Source organism: Microtus pennsylvanicus, chromosome 14 (assembly GCF_037038515.1).
Source record: "Microtus pennsylvanicus isolate mMicPen1 chromosome 14, mMicPen1.hap1, whole genome shotgun sequence".
In the NCBI taxonomy this organism is placed as follows: Eukaryota; Metazoa; Chordata; class Mammalia; order Rodentia; family Cricetidae; genus Microtus; species Microtus pennsylvanicus.
In genome coordinates, this window is record NC_134592.1 from 45,668,101 (window position 1) to 45,687,764 (window position 19,664).

At 47.2% G+C, this 19,664-nt stretch overlaps 3 protein-coding genes across 5 annotated transcripts; 2 read left to right on the plus strand and 1 right to left on the minus strand.

Annotated features, from left to right (window-relative positions):
- The first annotated feature begins 3,830 nt into the window (after positions 1-3,830).
- On the plus strand, positions 3,831-12,745 carry Dnaaf2 (dynein axonemal assembly factor 2). Of its 3 annotated transcripts, none has more exons than XM_075948824.1 (4): positions 3,832-5,709; positions 7,370-7,513; positions 9,728-10,627; positions 10,744-12,745. In XM_075948824.1, the coding sequence occupies exons 1-4, from the start codon at positions 3,922-3,924 to the stop codon at positions 10,882-10,884; spliced, it is 2,973 nt and encodes a 990-aa protein (XP_075804939.1). In that variant the 5' UTR covers positions 3,832-3,921; the 3' UTR covers positions 10,885-12,745. The 3 variants fall into 3 exon arrangements, with proteins under 3 accessions (XP_075804938.1, XP_075804939.1, XP_075804940.1); XM_075948825.1 differs by having other exon boundaries at positions 3,833-5,709; positions 9,728-10,666; positions 11,053-12,745; XM_075948823.1 differs by having other exon boundaries at positions 3,831-5,709; positions 9,728-11,264.
- A 1,832-nt stretch (positions 12,746-14,577) lies between these two features.
- Mgat2 (alpha-1,6-mannosyl-glycoprotein 2-beta-N-acetylglucosaminyltransferase) lies at positions 14,578-16,747 on the minus strand. The gene has a single exon (XM_075947669.1). It carries the CDS (start codon positions 16,602-16,604, stop codon positions 15,276-15,278), a length of 1,329 nt encoding a protein of 442 aa, XP_075803784.1. The 5' UTR covers positions 16,605-16,747; the 3' UTR covers positions 14,578-15,275.
- A 391-nt stretch (positions 16,748-17,138) lies between these two features.
- Positions 17,139-18,647, plus strand: Rpl36al (ribosomal protein L36a like). The gene is made up of 2 exons (XM_075947670.1): positions 17,139-17,272; positions 18,213-18,647. Exon 2 carries the CDS (start codon positions 18,243-18,245, stop codon positions 18,561-18,563), a length of 321 nt encoding a protein of 106 aa, XP_075803785.1. The 5' UTR covers positions 17,139-17,272; positions 18,213-18,242; the 3' UTR covers positions 18,564-18,647.
- The last annotated feature ends 1,017 nt before the right edge of the window (positions 18,648-19,664 follow it).

Here is a 19,664-nt window from a genome sequence, read left to right on the forward strand (position 1 = left end):
CCAAAGTAAGACCCACGAAGGCATCTTACTTGTTTTTAATGAAGTTTGGTTTTGAACTGAGTTTTCCGTCTTTCCTCCTACGTGGTAGATTATAGATATGCACCACCCTACCTGGCTCAAGGTCTTCCTTCCAAACAAAATTTGAAGCTTTCGAAATACAAGATATAAAGCCCCTCATTACCACACACACCTCGGTGCATCGTTGCCAGCTGTATACTGTTTTTCTGTGGCACAGAGACTGCACCTGAACCTACCAATGCCTCAGCTGCCTCCACATAGGGAGGCAAATGTTGTTACTAAGTCCCTGTATTTTTATCAATAAAGACTCGGGAGCCAGATGCTGGGATGAAAAACCCACTAGCTAGCTCAGAGAGGCAGAGAAAGCCCTTAGCTGCTCCGCCCTCGGTTGGAAGAAAGAGCTTTCTTCTACCCCTTGTCTAAAACACAGCCTTCTCCAAACAGATGTCCTCTTCTACTTCCTGTGGCTCTCTTTGACTTCCTGGCTTCACCTCACTCTCTAAGGTGACTTCCAGCCAACTGGTTGCTCTGCCTCTTGACCTATTGTTGATTTATTTACATAACGCAATCTCCGGGTTATCAGTGTGATCGAATATCCCGTGACAGTATACCCAATATAACAATGTACCGTGATTAAGAAAGGGGCCTACCCTGGAAGACCACTCTTGTTCTTTTCTGGGCCCAACACTCCACTCCCCCTTTTCAGAACAACCATTAGTTTGGCATTTTCTTATTGACATAGTTGTATAGCCCAGATTCTACCAGTGAGGTTTACTTAGCCACATTTTTATTGACTGTGTAATGGATTATTCCCAGACATACGCATTATTTTGTATCGGTTTCTTTTATATAACATTACAGTAGTGGTATTCATGGGTATTGCTGTATAGCTTATGTGTGCTGGATATATGCTGTTAATTATCCATTTGATTACAAATGAGTTAAGCTATTTTCTAGTATTTGAGGACTACTAACCAATAGTGCTGTTAATATATATATATATATATATATATATATATACACACACACATACACACACTCTAAGGGGCTCAGTGGATAAGATTGCATATTGGTCTTCTAGAGGGTTCAAGTTCAGTTCCTTGTACCTATAGTGGGTGGCTTACAACCACTACAGTCCAGCACCAGGGACTTACTCTTCTGGTCTTAGTGGGCATCTGTACTCCTATGCACGTACACACACAACTGAAAATAAATCTTTTTTTTTTTTTTTTAAATAGTTATTTATTTATTACGTATACAATATTCTGTCTGTGTGTATGTCTGCAGGCCAGAAGAGGGCACCAGACCTCATTCCAGATGGTTGTGAGCCACCATGTGGTTGCTGGGAATTGAACTCAGGACCTTTGGAAGAGCAGGCAATGCTCTTAACCACTGAGCCATCTCTCCAGCCCCTGAAAATAAATCTTTAAACTGTGTGTGTGTGCAAACACATCTAGTACATATGTTGTGGTGGTGTTTCTGCTAGGTGTATACCTCGAAATGGAGTTTTTCATTATGTGCATTATGTTCAATAGTAATCTCTACATGTGATTATTCAGCATGTTTCCCCAACATTATGTTCAATAGTAATCTCTACATGTGATTGTTCCGCATGTTTCCCCAGTGGCTTGGGGTCCTTAGAGCACAGTGATTTTATTTTCCTAGTGCTTTAGCATTAACTTAGCAGGTTGGCAAGATGGCTTGGTGAATAAAAGCATTTGCTGTGTGCAAGCCTGACCACAGCCTGAGTTGGATCCCTGGTACCCACAGCGGAGATAGAGACAGACTCCCAAAAGTTGTCTTCTGACCTACACATGTGCGTTAAATACAAGTGCATAAACAATGAAATAAATTCCCCAAAGAGCATTAGCTTACCTACATAGTAGGCAGAGTAAGGGGCTTGGTAAGGTCGTGGAAGAGCTCTTTAGACCGTGATAAAGATGGAGGGGTGAGCCAGCACTGCGGTCCCATGTACAGGGAAGCTGGCTGGTGCGAGCAAGGAGAGCAGAGAAGAACAGGAGCTTTGAGTACTGACATCAAGAGAACTACGCATTCCAAGCCAGGCCTGCGACTGCTAAGAGATGAAGGAAGGATAATAGTCCAGAGTTCTGCTTTCAGCCATTTCAAGCCTCCAGGATTTGATAATTGTTACTCAAATGGAGACATCAGATGCATAGTTGGATGAGTCTGGAGTTTAGGAGTTGAAACAGAAGTTGGTTATTTGTGAGTTTATTTATTTATTTATTTTGGAGACAGGGTTTCTTTGTGTAGTCCTAGAACTCCATCTGTAGACCAGGCTGGCCTTGAACTCAGAGATCCACCTGCTAGGATTAAAAGCATGCACCACCATGTCCAGCTGAATACATAAAATATTTATATATTTGTGGAAGAAATGATGTGGGCTGGAGAGATGACTCAGAGGTTGAGAGCACTGACTGCTCTTCCCAGCAACCACAAAGTGCCTCACAACCATCTATAATGAGATCTGGCGCCCTCTTCTGGTGTGCAGGCATACATGCAGGCAGAACACTGTATACATAATAAATAAAATCTTAAAATAAGTAAAATTTTAAAAAAAGATGATGTAATGGTGACAAGGTGCTATCGCAGTCTTGGGACATTCTTGAAACCTAACAGAGGAAGACGTGCAGAAATGACTGGAAGAACAGCTGGAAGGCTCGGGTGCAGCTCAGTGGAAGAGTGCTCGTCTTGTCTTGTATGTGCCAGGCCCTCCCTCCCCCACACAAAAAAGGATGAGTTAAGAGAAAAACTTAGAAACGGTCTTCTAATGCCAATGTAAACTGTGCTAAATGCTGCACACATAAAACTGATCCTGGACTGGCCAACTATCAGTTCATAACCTTTCTCTGGACCTGGGGGTGTGGCTCGGTGGTAGAGCAGGCGTGAGGTCCTGGGTTCGGTCCCTAGCACCATAACTAAACAAAATTCCTATAAAGTCTGGCGGCATAAAATTCCATTGTATTACTACCACACCTGCTGTATCAATTCCTTGTAGAGCTTCTATTTTTACCTTTAGAATCACCCTGTTAGAAATTACTGAGTCGATCTAAAGATATGTGGCTTTATTTATTTATTTATTTTTGTCTGCATCCGTTGATGCCTGGCACTCTTGGATCCTCTGAGACTGGAGCTGCAGTTAACTGACATGTGGGTGCTGGGAACTGAACTTGCGTCCTCTGGAAGACCAGCTAGAGTTCTTAATCATTGAGCAATGGCCCTGGATATGTGGTTTTAAAAAGATGTGCAGTTTTAATTTTATTCTTAACCCAAGGAAGCTGGTCGGGATAAAGTGTGTGATTTTGCTAAATGATTTATGGATCTTATATTTACATTTGAAAAGTGAATAACGTTTCCCTGATTACAGGGATTTGAGATTTTCGAGTCCATCCTTTGCCCCCAGGAGTTGTTGTGGGACAATTATAAGGTGTTATACCTGAAAATGGAAGTAACAAAAATTAGGGCTTAAATGTCAGTTTCACAAAATGAAAAGACCCAGATAAAAGTTAGGTTTGTGAATTGTAACCTTGGCTAGAAAACTTCTCATTTGTCTGTAGAAGTGAACGGTTAATAAGATAAAGACACAGTGCTGAAAATGAGGACAGTTATCACGATAGACTGCAAAGTGTGCCCAGGCACAGAGATCTCAAACCTGCAGCAGGTAGAATGGCTGCCTGGTTCGGAGAAAGGGCCTAGTTCTAGCAGTTCCACGAGATCACTGCCCCGCCTCCGAGGTGTTACTATGGCAACAAAGCACGCGCTGCCCTGCCATCCAGCCGTTACCTTCCTAAGGCTGGTCACTTGTGACACCAGACGCCAAGTGCGCCCTAAGACACTCCAGTTCGGGCTGATCCTTCACCCGGGTGAGGGGCCGAGTGGGACACTATGGCCAAGGGGGCGGCCTCCTCAGCGCTAGAGGACTTGGATCTGAGTGGAGAGGAGGTGCAGCGGCTCACCTCCGCCTTTCAGGACCCAGAGTTCCGCCGAATGTTCTCCGAGTACGCCTCGGAGATCACCGACCCTGAGAACCGGAGACGCTACGAGGAGGAGATCACAGCACTGGAGCGGGAGCGCGGGGTGGAGGTGCGGTTCGTGCACCCGGAGCCGGGCCACGTGCTGCGTACCAGCCTGGACGGGGAGCACCGCTGCTTCGTGAACGTGTGCAGCAACTCGCTGGTAGGCAAGCCCAGCAGCCGGCCGGGCCCAGGGAGCGGCGGCACGGCAGCTGGCAGCCACTGGTCCCTGCCCTACAGCTTGGCGCCCGGCCGCAAGTATGCGGGGCGCAGTGGCTCCCGCTACACCGTCTACGACGTGGTCTTCCACCCGGACGCGCTAGCGCTAGCCCGGAACCACGAGCGATTCCGCGAAATGCTGAACGCCACGGCCCTGGAGGCGGTGGAGCAGCAGTTCGGCGTCAGGCTGGACCGCAGGAACGCTAAGACCCTGAAGATCAAGTACAAGGGGGTGCCCGAGGCCGCCGTGCTCCGCACGCCCCTTCCCGGGGGTGTCCCTGCCCAGTCCGAGGGGGAGCCGCCCGGGCTTCTCCCGGACCTGCAGTACCCGTACCGCTACCCCGCGGCGGCGGCGAGCACGGCTCGCACACCGGCGCCCCCGGCTCCCCAGGCCGAGCAGCGGCCGGAGCCCACGGAGCCGCGCTGTACCGTGGTGCAGCGCCACCACGTGGACCTGCAGGATTACCGCTGCTCGCGGGACGCCGCCCCGAGCCCCGTGCCGCACGAGCTGGTGGTCACCATCGAGCTGCCGCTTCTGCGCTCGGCCGAGAAGGCGGAGCTGGAGGTGAAGGGGAAGCTGCTGTGCCTGGACTCCCGGAGCCCCGACTACCGCCTGCGGCTCTCGCTGCCCTACCCGGTGGACGACGGCCGCGGCAAGGCGCAGTACAACAAGGCGCGGCGGCAGCTGGTGGTCACGCTGCCCGTGGCGCTGCACATCGCGCGCCGGGACCTCCCCGCGACGCCGGAAGAGTCCGCGGCCGAGACCGGAACTGACGGCGCAGCCTGCGCTTCCGAGGGCGACCCTGCTGCCGCACGGGCAGAGCCGGCCGAGGGGACCCGAGCTGATCGCGGGGACGACAGCGGCGTGGAAGCCCCAGGGTTCGGGGCTGCAGACGCCGAAGGGGAGCGAGACTTCGGTGGGGACTCGGTGGCGTCTCTAGGCCTCCGGGAAGGTCCCCCTTCTGGGGACCGAAGCCTCCCTTGTTCTGAGTTCCCGGGCTGCGACACCGAGCCCCCTGCGGGAAGACGGGGATCGTGCGGAGACCTCAGTGCCCAGACGAGTGAGCAGCAGGAGAAGACCCTCCACGACGCCTCGGGCCCAGCCATGGGTGGCCCCGGAACCGAGAGCATCGAACCGTTGTGCCCTCCTTTGCGGTGTAATCAGGACGAGGACTCCTTGACTTTGCTCATTCAAGTGCCTCGGATTCAGCCGCAAAGTCTTCACGGGGACCTGAGTCCCCTCCGTTACAAATTGTGCTTCTCCACACCAGACTCAGGCTACTCCTTCACTTTGCAGTTTGCTCCAGAGAATACTTTGAGTACCAAAGAACCCGAGATTAGCATTTCTTTAAACAATGCAGTGATAGTCCTGGCAAAATCTCCGGAGAGCCGTGGACGCTGGCGAGAATGGTATTGTGGCTTGAACCATGATTCTTTGGAGGTAACCGTTTTCACTATTAGAAATATTCCATCTTACTTTAAAATTTTTTTGGTTACAGGCACGTACACAATGTTTCCCGTCTATTCATATTATGAAAGATAGCGCGCGGTAAGTGTGTTCTCAAAGCCAAGTGTGCACATATCCAAAGGTTGCAAACTGTTTTAAATATATAATTTTTCTAATTATTAGTTCACTTGCAAATTCAAATACTGTTTAATCAAAGAGAATTTGAAACATTTCTTTGATTATGTCCCCCTCTTTGGACCACGTAATAATCTTTACTTTATAATTATAATATGTCATTTACTTATATAAGCACAGAAGATAATCTTATTTTGAGTAACAGTAAACTGATCTTATAAATTAAATAATTTTGAATATCGTTAAATGGTTGTTCCTCACTTGAATGCATATAAACAAGTTATGTTGTGGTTGGATTTGGGTGATTCTGGTTTAAATTTTCTAGTAATAGTTGAGAAATTTGTTATTGTCTTTTTTTTAATTTTTTTTATTTTCGAGACAGAGTTTCTCTGTAGCTTTGGAGCCTTCCTGAAACTAGCTCTGTAGACCAGGCTAGGCTGGCCTTGAACTCACAGAGATCCACCTGCCTCTGCCTATGGAGTGCTGGGATTAAAGGCCTGCGCCACTACCGCCCAGCTCTGCTTACTTTTAAATAACTATATACACGCAGCACACTAAAATATATCAATTCTTAAAAATAAAACGTGGTGACGTTTTTGGAAATCCTGCCCTGTGTTTGCACGTGTGTGCCTGTCCTTCCTTCCTCTGAGACGTGTCTCTGTGTTGTCCTGACTGGCCTGGAACTAACTCTCTTTGCAGACCAGGCTGGCCTGGAACTCAGAGATCTACTAGCTTCCTTTGTTAAACTCTGACACTGCTTCTAAAAATTAAAAATAAATAGAATGTACTTTTAAATAAAATATTGTAATTGGCTCTTAAGTGGCCAAGAACTTTTTCTGTATTTTGTTTGAGATGCAGGGTCTGAAGTGGCCTAAGGTAGCCTTGAACTCTTGTGTAGGTGAAGGTGACCCTGAACATCTGATCTTCCTGCCTTTACTTCCCAAGTGCTGGAAATACAGTTTTGTACCACTATATCCAGTTTGCATAGTCAAGAGTTTAAAAGACATATTCTGCTTATTTCTTAGCTGGTTCATTAGGAATTATTAGAAGGCTGAACTGTAATAGCTAGAATTGCACTTACAGCCTTGAAGTGATTATTCCTAATACCAGGGGCACCAGTTATGGTGATGCGTGCATAATCCTAGCACTTAGGAGGTGGAGCCAGGAGGATCAGAAGCTGAAGGTCACCTGCAGGTAAACAGAGGCCAGTTTGGGCTACTGAAGACACTATATATTTGGAAAATAAAAAAAATACTATTTGTAAGTACAATCATCTTGGTAGGGAAAGCTTACCTCTACTTTAGTAAACTTAGAAAAAGCATCAAGACTTCCTTTTCTCTTTTTAGGCGGATCTCGTGAATACATGTTTTTCATATTATATTTTGGACAATACTAGAATTCCTCTTTTCACGATAGCACTCACTGTTGGTGAGATAAACATTAAAAAACTGTAACAATGAACTATGTAGGAACTTTTACAGTGACCTGTAAGATGGAACATTTTTTCTTTCTACTTTAGGAAAGATTGTTTCTTGATGAAGAAAACGTTAATGAGTTTCTTGATGAGGTCCTGGGCTCCCCGTTGACACAGGCAAGGCCTCTGGTCCCACCGCTGATCGAAGTTCTTCAGGTTACAGACGAGAAGATTCGGATTCGTGCAAAGGTAGTATCTCGGTGGGGTTTAAAGGGTGGTGACTATTGGTCGAATGACTTCAGTTCTTGATTTTTTTAATTTTTAAAATTTTTTCAAGTTAGGGTTTCTTTTGTAGCTTTGGCTGTCCTGGAACTCACTGTGTAGACCAGACTGGCCTGGAACTCACAGACATCTGCCTGCGTCTGCCTCCCTAGTGCTGGAATTAAAGATATGTGCCACACCATGCCTGCAGATTTTTCTGCATGTTTATGTATGATTAAAAACTCCACTCTTTGTTTTCATATTATTTTTTAAAAAGTGTTCGTTTTACTGTAACTAACAAAGAAGGGATAAAAATCAGACAAACTTGATGTTCTGCCAGAGAGTAGTGAATTTGCAAATGAACCTTGGACTCAGAATTTTACATTTAGACAAATTTAGCAATTTGTCTTGCTGTTACTTGAAATTCAAAACCTTTTTTTCCTAAGATTTATTCATTTTTATTTTATGTGCATTGCTGTTTTGCCTGCATGTTTGCTATATGAGGGGGCCAAGTCCCTGGAACTGGAGTTACACAGTTGTGAGCAGTCATGTGGATGCTGGGAATTGAATTCAGGACTCTGGAAGAGCAGCCACTTAACCACTAAGCCATCTCTCCAGCCCCACAGAATCGTTTATTCTGAATAATATTTATAGAAACACCACATCAAAAGCATTGAAAGGCTCACACATCTCAAAAGAGACAATCGTGGCTCCCCTGATAAGAATTACACCAAAGACAATTTAGTGCGACATGGGAACAACTTGTGCGTATGCATTGTGTCGCATATGATCCAATGCGTATGCGTGTCCTGCTGCATGTGTGACTGTGTGCCACATATGTGCCTGGTGCCCGTGGAGGTGCCTCTATGGTAATGACTTGACGACATTTGTTTCAACGACGATGTTTGAAAGGCTGATCCTTGAAGCTATCGTCAAAGAGATGACAAATAATTGAAAGGATTTTTTAAAACTTTTTTTCCCCCTGAAGACAGGGTTTCTTTGTGTAGCACCGACTACCCTGAAACTTTGTAGACCAGGTTGGCCTCGAACTCAGAGATCTGCCTTCCTCTGCCTCCCAAGTGCTGGGATCAAAGGCCTAAAATCTAGTCAATGGTGGTGGCCGCACAGGCCTTTAATCCCATCACTTTGGAGTCAGAGCCTGATCTCAGTAAGTTCTGAGATAGCCAGGGATGTGTAGAGAAGCCTTGTCTCAGTATGACAGAGAGGGAGGGAGGGAGGGAGGGAGGGAGGGAGGGAGGAAGGGAGGGAGGGAGGGAGGGAGAAGGGGAGGGGAGGAGAGAAGAGGAAAGAGAAAAATGCTAGTATAAAGATTTTATTTTGGGCTGGAGAGATGGCTCAGCAGTTAAGAGCACAGGCTGCTCTTCCAGAGGTCCTGAGTTCAATTCCCAGCACCCACATGGTGGCTCATGACTATCTATAATGGGATCTGATGCCCTCTTCTGACACGCAGGTGTACATGTGGAGTACTCATACATAAAATTAAATAAAGTTTAAAAAAAATTTTAGAAAAGATTTTATGTGTATGCAGTATTTTGTCTGCGTTTATCTTGCTGTGGTACCTGCCAGAGGAGAGGAGAGAGCACCCTACCTGCCATATGAATGCTGGGAAATGAAACTGGTCTTCTCAGCAGGTGCTTTTAATTGCTAAGCCATCTCCCCAGCCCTAATTGAAAGGATTTAATCAGAAAATTAAAGCCACAAGTCATTGTGGCTAATCCCGGCATTCAGGAGGCAGAAGCAGGCAGATCTCTTGAGTTCTAGGGCAGACCCTGTCTAAAAAATTTAATAGAAAAAGAAAACTGAAGCTAGTTTGTAGTTCAGATTGTTCAGTAGATGCCAGTGCTTCTGTGCAAACCTGGTGAGCTGAATTTGAAACCATGTAGGTGAAAGGAGACCTCCAGAAAATTGTTCACACCTCTGAGCACCCCTGATCGTATCCCTCCCTGCTCACACACACAGTAAAGGCTCCAGTGCCAAGCTTGATGAGTTTGCTCCCAGCACCTATGTCGTAAGGTGAGAACCAACGCTCATAACTTGCTCTCTGACCTCTCTGTATGTGCTGTATCATGCGTGAATACACAAACATACACAAAATTTTTTAAAATATGATTTTCAGAGAGTACTATGATTCAATTTCTGTTGCTTCAAAGAATTACTAATTTGCTGTTTCTCTTGATACAGTCGCAAGAATGTAGTGATCCTGATGGGCTTCAAGGAATGGGAAAAGGAGGCAGTGAAGGATGCCCTCTAAGTGGAAAGGGAAACACAGACCATTTTCCCTCCTCTACAACTGACTCCCGTTCATCTGCAGCAGTGGAAGCATTAGAAACAAACCCCTGTGGCTCAGCTGTGGGCCCTCAACACATTTGTTCTGACGCTCCTCACGTGCTATCTGGAAAACCCCAGCAACCAGAGCCAAACACGGATCCTGAGTCTATAAAAGAAAATGGTGCAACCTGCTCAACCGAGGAGCAGGAAACTACAAAAGAGCCAGTCGTGACTGAGGAAAAGGAAGTAGATGGTGATCACCTGTCTTCAGTACTGAACAAAACTGTAGCACAAAACATACCTGACTTGGACAGCATCAAGGAGACCAATACGGAGGAGGGCAGTGTGCAGATCATCAAGGAGACCAATACGGAGGAGGGCAGTGTGCAGATCATCAAGGAGACCGATACGGAGGAGGGCAGTGTGCAGATCATCAAGGAGACCGATACGGAGGAGGGCAGTGTGCAGATCATCAAGGAGACCGATACGGAGGAGGGCAGTGTGCAGATCATCAAGGAGACCGATACGGAGGAGGGCAGTGTGCAGATCATCAAGGAGACCGATACGGAGGAGGGCAGTGTGCAGATCATCAAGGAGACCGATACGGAGGAGGGCAGTGTGCAGATCATCAAGGAGACCGATACGGAGGAGGGCAGTGTTCAGATCATCAAGGAGACCGATACGGAGGAGGGCAGTGTGCAGATCATCAAGGAGACCGATACGGAGGAGGGCAGTGTGCAGATCATCAAGGAGACCGATACGGAGGAGGGCAGTGTGCAGATCATCAAGGAGACCGATACGGAGGAGGGCAGTGTGCAGATCATCAAGGAGACCGATACGGAGGAGGGCAGTGTGCAGATCATCAAGGAGACTGATACGGAGGAGGGCAGTGTTCAGATCATCAAGGAGACTGATACGGAGGAGGGCAGTGTGCAGATCATCAAGGAGACCGATACGGAGGAGGGCAGTGTGCAGATCATCAAGGAGACCGATACGGAGGAGGGCAGTGTGCAGATCATCAAGGAGACCGATACGGAGGAGGGCAGTGTGCAGATCATCAAGGAGACTGATACGGAGGAGGGCAGTGTGCAGATCATCAAGGAGACCGATACGGAGGAGGGCAGTGTGCAGATCATCAAGGAGACCGATACGGAGGAGGGCAGTGTGCAGATCATCAAGGAGACCGATACGGAGGAGGGCAGTGTGCAGATCATCAAGGAGACCGATACAGAGGGCAGTGTGCAGATCATCAAAGACCACACGACTCACTGTGCGTTCAGTTTTCAGAACGCTTTGCTGTATGACTTGGATTAGTTGTATATAATTTTGAAATTTAATTGTTGTTTAAAAAATTTGGGACCTAAAATAGCTTCTTTGTGTTTTTAACTATAAAACAGGCAGAGGCAGGTGATCTCTGTTAGTTTGCGGGCAACCTGGTCTACAGAGTAAAATCCAGGGCTACACAGTGAAACCCTGTCTCAAAAAACAAAAACAAAAAATAGCTACTTAAAAAAAATGTAAAAATAAACATTTACAGTTGATCCTGATGGCGAGCCAGCAGCCAGGTAGGTGCCTGTAACTGCAACTCCTAACACTGGAGAAGACTCATGGTCAGCTCAGGTCAGCGTGGGCTACATAATGAATGAGGCCAGCCTGAGCTACGTAATGAATTAGATGCCAGCCTGGGCTACCTAATGAATTAGAGGCCAGCCTGAGCTACCTAATGAATTAGATGCCAGCCTAGGCTACGTAATGAGTTAGAAACCAGCTTGGGCTACATGAGAGGCTGCCTTAAAAACAATAATGCCAGACAGTGGTGGTGCACGTCTTTAATTCCAGCACTTAGGAGTGCAAGTTGTTAGAGGCCAGGCTGTTCTATAAAGTGAGTTCTACAACAATCAGGACTATTTTTCTCTCCCCCCAACTCAGAAACACTGTCTCCAGGGGGGGAAAAAAACACAAAAAAAACTGGAGATACTTTTTTTGAAGTTTCCTTAATTATAAGCTTTGTGATTTTTCTAATAGAAATATTTTTCTCAAGGAGAGTAAAATCGTTTTTAAAAAACAAAAAACTGGATGGAGAGATGGCTCAGAGGTTAAGAGCACTTCCAGAGATTCTGAGTTCAATTCCCAGCAATCACAAAGTGGCTCACAACCATCTGTAATGAGATCTGGTGTCCTCTTCTGGCCTGCACTGTATACATAATAAATAACCAAAGGAAACAAACAAACAAACACGTTCCTTATTTGTGGGTGGGGGGTGGACTGGTAGGCCACAGCATGAACGTGGAGGTCAGGGAACAAGGTGTGTCTCAGGGATTAAATCCAGGCCACCAGCCTTGGTGGAAAGGGTCTTCATCCACTGAGCCATTTCTCTGGACCCTTGGTTTTGTAAAATGCAGTTGGCTCATACTCCCTGTAGTCAGGCTAGCACCAACTTGTGACAGTCTTCCTGCCTCAGTTTCTGAGTGCTGGGATTTTAGGCATGCACAAGCAGGCCAGACCTTTAAAATATATACTTGAGCCAGGCGGTGGTGGTACAGGCTAGCACTCGGGAGGTGGAGGCAGGCAGATCTTAGTTCCAGGGCAGCCTGGGATACCCAGGGAAACCCTGTCTTGAAATGCAAAACAAAACTACATAGTTGTATTACAAGTACATACTGGCTTTTGTGTTTAATTTTGTGTTAATTTTGGTACCAATTATATATTTTTATATAAGTGTCACATATGAGTTAAAATAATTTGGGGGAATGGCTGGATGGCTCAGCAGATAAAGGTACCTACTGCCAAGTCTGACAACCTGAGTTGGTACTGCTCGGATGGAGAGAACCGAAAGAACCGACTTCTGCAAGTTTCCCTCGGACTGCACACCTACTGTGGCACACAACCTTTATACAGACATAAAAATATAATTAAAACTATATCTTAAGGTGGTGCATGGCTTTAATCCCAATACTCTCCAGCTTCAGGTAGGTGGAAGTCCAAAGACAGAGCTGCAGAGAGAACCTGCCTCAAAACTTTGGGGGCTGGAGAGATGGCTGAGTGTTTGGGATACTTGCTCTGGCAGAAGACTGGGGTTTGATTCCCACCACCTACATTATAGCTCACAAGCATATATATAAATGTAGGCAAAACATCAATACATATAAGCTTTTTAAAAAATTTTTATGTGTTTTGCCTGCATGTATATTCATGTGAGGGTGTCAGATCTTTGAGTTACAGCTAGGAGCTCCACGTGGATGCTGGGAATTGAACCCGGGTCCTCTGGAAAAGCAGCCAAGTGCTCTTAACTGCTGAGCCATATCTCTAGCCCAAAGTTAGAAACTTTTAAACATGATCATTTTCAAAATTAATTTTAAATAATTGCGTTTAAGATTTTTTTTTAGAGAGGCTAGAGAGACAGCTCAGTGGTTAAGAGCACTGGCTGCTTTTCCTAGAGGACCCAGGTTCAATTCCCAGCACCCATGTAGCAGCTCACAACTGTCTGTAACTCCAGTTCCAGAGGATCCAATGTCCCTGCGCTGGTCTCCACAGGTGGTGCAGATATGCATACAGACAAAAATACCTATACATATAAAATGACTTAAAAATCCTTAGAACAGAAATTAATTAAAAACCTAGCCATTTGTTCTACAAAAAAATGTCTTTTACGTGAGAAACCATTATTTTGGAATAACCTTAAAATGTGGTAGAGGAGACCATCACAGGTTCCCCACACCGCACGCACACACACACAATTTATAACAGGATGAAAGAACACAGAAAAGAAAATCTCTCTTGATGTCATTACTGGTCCCAAGGCCATGAACTTAAGTATCTCTTTCAGACAAGGCTGCTAATTACGAGCAACCTTCGAACACTCTTGGAAACATCTACTTCCTTTAGTCCTTTGAACTGGTGATAGCAGGGCAGGAGACTCTGACTACAACGGTAGCACAATGTACTGGGTAGTCCCTGCCTTGCACGCATGAGGCTTTGTAATCCCAGCTAAAGACTGAAGGGTTACAAATTCAAGGCCAGCCAGAGCGTGCACACAAACCAATCTTTTAAACAAGCAAAAAAGAAAAAAGTGAGACAGCCCAGTGGGAAAGCACCAGCCAAGCACCTGTAGTTGACCCTGGGACTCAACACCCTCTGACCTTCAGCATGCACCCTGGATACACACGTGTACACCCATACAGGTGCACATGGGAAACGAATGTGGTAAAACATTTAAAAAGACAGTGATAGACTGAGAGGTACGGGCAATACAAAACCACACAACTATGCCTCCCCTTTAAAGAGAACATCCATTTCTAGTACAAAACTGATGAAAGCAGTAATTTTTTGAGGCTTTGGCTCAACGGGTCTTCTAATTTTTGGCTGAATATAATTACATTATGGAAAAGTAATATAAAAATATGCAGTAAATCTAAAGCTTGCTCCCTGGTACTGTGCCTGTTCTTTTAAAAGTATCTCAGTCACAGCTGGCACCAGACCTGCTGCACCTTGGCAAGATTGAACTTTGTATCATTTCTGGCCTTCAAAAAAACAATTTAGGCAGTATTTCCCTTATGCAGCAGTTTTTTTTTTATTGTTCATTATCTATGCCTGGCTAATCTGAAAGCCGAACAATTTCTTCCTGAGAGAAGGCACTGTCATGAGCCAGCTTCATTTTAGATTCATATGATGCATAGTTAGTAAAAACTGAGCTACGATGCTCATGCTCAAAACTTCTACTTTACTTGTACAAATACAACATTCTGCAAAATGACTAGGGAATATTTTATGCAAAAATGAGTATTTTATTTTGGCAGCACTAGAAAGGAAAATAAAAATCAAAACCACTGTATTTCTACATTGAGGTGAAAACAGTGTTTAAACTTTCTTATTAACCAAATACATTCCAACAGAAATCATGTAGTATGAAGGCCGAAAGCACAGGCAAACCGTAACAACAGCACAGGAATCAGTAACACTGAAATGACTTCTGACAGGGTGCTGAACAAACGGAACTTGGGTTCTGAAACCATCAGGCAGTTCCTTCCTAAGAGCCGTCCCAGCAGAGCTCTAACGGTTCCTTCCACTCAAATACTGTTACTGCCGGGACACTTTTAAATAAACCTTGCTGTACTTAAAATAAGTTCTGAAAGTGGAAACGTATACATACAAAGTTTTAGATAAAAAGATTAACAGATGCAATTTAAATAAAATTTTCTTTTTTTAATCAATAATAATCGAATCATTACCCTTAAGCAGATACAGACTGAATTTTAAAACCCAAATCCCAAAATGAAAATTTCAGTTTGAAATTTTAATCAAGACATAACGGAAAAGGATTACTATATATTTGGACACCTTTAACAAGAAATTTATGTATTAAAGCAGAAACCAGTTCCTATACCCTTTATTCAGTTGTACATCCCATTGAGAGAAATATAAAAAGGAGAAGACTGTCACTTCCGCAACGGTGATGTTTTTTTCACTGCAGTCTTCTATAACTTTTACAGAGTTCATGGTCCCTAATATCTCCCCACCCTCCATTTTTCCTAGGTGGGGAAATGGCTACCATAGAAAACTTCTCACTGATAACTAGAGTTTCTGGAAACAGGTACTGTTGGTTAATTTTTAAGAATGACTCAATCTGGGCACTCTGGGTGGTCGGCCTACATATTTTCTTGTGATGCATACCACAGTCTCCAGCATGGAAAATCCTAGGAGCTTGAGGAACTAACACTTTCCAGAATTTCGGAAGACAGGAGACAGTCAAATACTGAAGAGTCCAGTCCCAGTTGTAATCATCGTAAGTACAGAAAGTGTCTGTGCACTCGATCAGCTTCTGATAGGCATCTCGGGTCAGGGCTAAGCCCATATTGTGCTCTGTGGATTTCCAAGTTTTCACATCTACCTTGTCAGCAATGCCATAGAAACTCCGGCTGGCAGTGTAGGTCCCTAGGGAGAGGACATCACAGCCAGGACACTCCTGCTGCTTCAATTTCCACATCTTTTTGAAGACGTGGTAAAAGTCTGGGGCTAGATAGTGGTCCTCTTCCAGGAAAAGGATAAGGCCAGTGTAATCTTGAAGAACTTTGACTCTCTCCCACACAAAATGCAGCTTCCACCACCAGTGATGTTTGGTTTGCGAGAATTTGGCTTCTCTGTAATGGCCGAAGGAGTCAGGGTATTCGGCATTGATGCACCCCAACTTCAGGGCGGCATTCTTCTTTAGGTCTCTGGGGCAATCTCTGGGGTCACTACCCGGAAACTCACTCGGGTACAGCTGAATGCTGAACGGAAAGAACACTTGCAGAACCGGGCAGAAATTCACCCTAGCTATCATATTGTTGATCTCTGCGGACCAGAAGTCATGGCTAAAGATCACCAGGACTTCATTAATGCCCTGGGCTTTTCGAAGCGAGTCCAGCAGTAGCCTGAGGTATTCCGGCCGGTTGTGCACCTGGACAACCAGCACCAGCTCCCCGGGGGTCCAGGTGCCGTCATTATCGACATTCCTCAGCATCTGATCAAAGTTCAGCTGGTACACCAGGGACCGGTACCGCAGCGTGAGGTTGTCCACCTCCGGGCGCGGGGCCGCGGGGACCAGAGGAGCCGCCGACTCGTTGGAAACCCTGCGGATGCCTACGGACACGGCGAGATGGCCCGCATCCCGCGGGGGCTCCGCGTCCAGCAGCGGCGGGGCAAGGGCGTCGTTCTTCCTTTGTCGCCCATTGCTGCTCCAGAGGACGAAGCCGCAGGCGGCCACCACGAGCGTCAGGATTAGCACCTTCCGTTTGTAGATGCGGAACCTCATGGTCTCCAGGGCTGGGAGCGCGGGCGCGGAAAGGAGCTGGCGGCCTCTGCACGGAAGGGGCGGGCGGGCGGCGCCGTCGCCTTGGCCTGCAGCCCTAGGAACTGGCCCCCGCTAACTCATCCCGGGCCCCGGCGGCCTGGGGCCCGAAGGCTCTCAACTGCCTCGCGCCGCCCGGGCTCCGCACATCCTCTCTGGCAGTCGCAGCTCGGGCAGCCGCCCCGCCGCTACGAGCCGCGGCTCAGCGTCGCCTCGGTCCTCTCCATTCAGCAGCCCGGGTCCCGGAAGAAAGCCAGTCCGCGGCCGCCGCACCCCGGTTCCGTTACCTGCGCTGCCCGCGGCCCTGCGTCCTCCGTGCGTTCATCCTCGCTCGCGCGGCCGAACGCCGCCACCGAGCGCCGCAGCCTCGCCCCGCTCCGCCGGCGACCGTTCTGACAAGCCGCGACTGGCTCCGCGAGCGCCCGGGCCCTCCGGCCCACACCCTCCACCCCGCCCCGCCGGCCTCTGGTTGGCGCTTCCCAGGAGCGTCCGGAGGCGGGTCTCCGGAGGCGGCCGCCGCCTATTGGCTCGTGGTCCCGTCGCTCAGACCCAGTTCCGACTTCCGCTCGCCTCGGCCCTTTCCCGTCCGGCTCGTGCGGTGGTGGCGGCGGTTTCGGACGCCGGCTCTCTCGGTAAGTCTGGAGCTGAGCGGGAGCTGGCTTCTCTGGGACCGGGGCTCCCGACGCGGGGGTCTGCCGGGCTTGGGTCGGTCGTCGCGGGAAGCGGGCGGGCGCTGCCCGGCACGGCTGAGGTCAACAGCCTGCGGCCCTCTCGGAAGAGGCGCTCCAGCATGGCGGCTCCCGGGCCGCGGGACACGCGGGCTGCTAACGACACGTCAGCCTTCGGGGCCGCTGGCGCGTGACGGGTAGAGGGGTAACGGCGAGGCGGACCGACGTGGTTCGGGAGAGCGAGGCGGGCCGTAGCAGGAACTCCGCCAGTCATAGATAGCCACGAGCCAGAAAACGGAGTCGGTGTGGGGTAGTCGGAAAGAAGCTGGCCCCTCCCCGGACCCCAAGTGTCCGTTGTCTTAGTTTCCTTTGGAGACAGGATTTCTATGTGGACTGAATTTAGCAATCTCCTGCCTCGGCCTCCCGGAACATAATCCGTCAAGTGTGTTTTTGCAGTATGTCTCAAAAGCTAGTTTTTCTTTAGGCTTGCAGTGTTGGGGTTTGAACCTAGGTTGTCAAAGCCCTATTAGCAAGCTTCAGAACTGAGCTGCATGCCCAACTCGCACTTGAGGCATTCAAACTGGTGTACCCGGGCATGGCCGTGTATTCATATGGAAAATGAGTACTTGGTGGGTTTACACATAACTTCTCCCTCCTACACCCGAGACAGGGTTTCTCTGCCTTTGAAGCCAGTCCTGGAACTCATTCTGTAGACCAGGCTGACCTCGAACGCAGAGATCCTCCTGCCTCTGCCTCCTGAGTGCTGGGATTAAAGGTGCGCACCACTACCGCCCAGCAGGCTACACATTTTTGATGAATGTTTTTATATAAATGCCTAAAAATTATATTTTTAAAACCATAACACTTCAGAGTCAATGTCTGAAACTTCTTTTTTTAATTACAGTTTCCATCGGGTAGACGCTCTACTGCAAAGATGGTCAACGTACCCAAAACTCGAAGGACTTTCTGTAAGAAATGTGGCAAGCATCAGCCTCACAAAGTGACCCAGTATAAGAAGGGCAAGGATTCCCTGTACGCCCAAGGGAAGCGGCGCTACGATCGGAAGCAGAGTGGTTACGGTGGGCAGACAAAGCCAATTTTCCGGAAGAAGGCCAAAACCACAAAGAAGATCGTGCTCAGGCTTGAGTGTGTGGAGCCCAACTGCAGGTCCAAGAGGATGCTGGCCATTAAGAGATGCAAGCATTTTGAACTGGGAGGAGACAAGAAGAGAAAGGGCCAAGTGATCCAGTTCTAAAACTTGGGTTTTCTGAGACGAAAATGCTGAAGCAGCAGGAAAATTACCTGTTAGAAAATAAAAGTTATTGTTATTGATACCTAAGCCTTGTGCTGTTTTGATTCTAACAATTGCATATTGAGGGTTTTTTGCTTTTGTTTTAAATGTGCTTAGTGACAGGGTCGTCTCTACCTCCTGGGTATTGTGATTACAAGAATTGCACCATACCCTGTGTTTCTGGTGCTCTGTTGGATTGAAGCCATGGCTTCCTGTGCGCTAGGTTAGGCATGCACTCTACTTGCTGCCCCACAAGAAGTATACAGAGATAATACAATTGACTGCTAAATAATGGGCACAAAACATATATTATGGATATGTCACTCATTTCACAGAACGGGTGGGAAAGATTTCATCCTCAGCCAGGTGGTGGTGGTGCACACTTTTAAATCCCAGCACTCAGGAGGCCGAGGCAGGCAGATCTCTGCGAGTTCAAGGTGTTTATCTGGATGGATCTCTGCGAGTTCAGGTGTTTATCTGGATATATATCTGTGCACCAAGTTTGTGCTATGCCTGAGGACATCAGAAGAGGGCCTCAGGTCCCTGGGAATGGGGTTATAGACAGTTGTGAGCCACCGTGTAGGTTCTGTGAATTGGTGGTCTTCTGAAGAGCAACCAGTGCTCTTAACCTCAGTTGTCTTACTCTATTTTGTAGAAGTTATTTTGTATGCATATGTGCAACTTGCAGAAATCTGTTTTCTCCTAGCATGTGGGTGCCAAGGATCAAACTTAGATGTTGTCAGGCTTTGCAACAAGCACCTTTACCTGTTGAGAGCAAGAACATTCTTATGATCTGTGTGATTGGAATAAGTATCTGTTTAACTTTGTTAAATAAAGATGTGGCAAGGACTGGAGAGATGGCTCAGCAGCATTTAAGAGCACTGACTGCTCTTCCAAAGGACCAGGGTTCAATTCCCAGCACCCACATGGCAGCTCACAACTGTCTGTAACTCCACTCCCAGGGGACCCAACATCCATAGCAAAGTTACCAACGTACATAAAAAGAAAAAAAATTAAAAGAAAATGAGCCGGGTGGTGGTGGTGCACACCTTTAATCCCAGCACT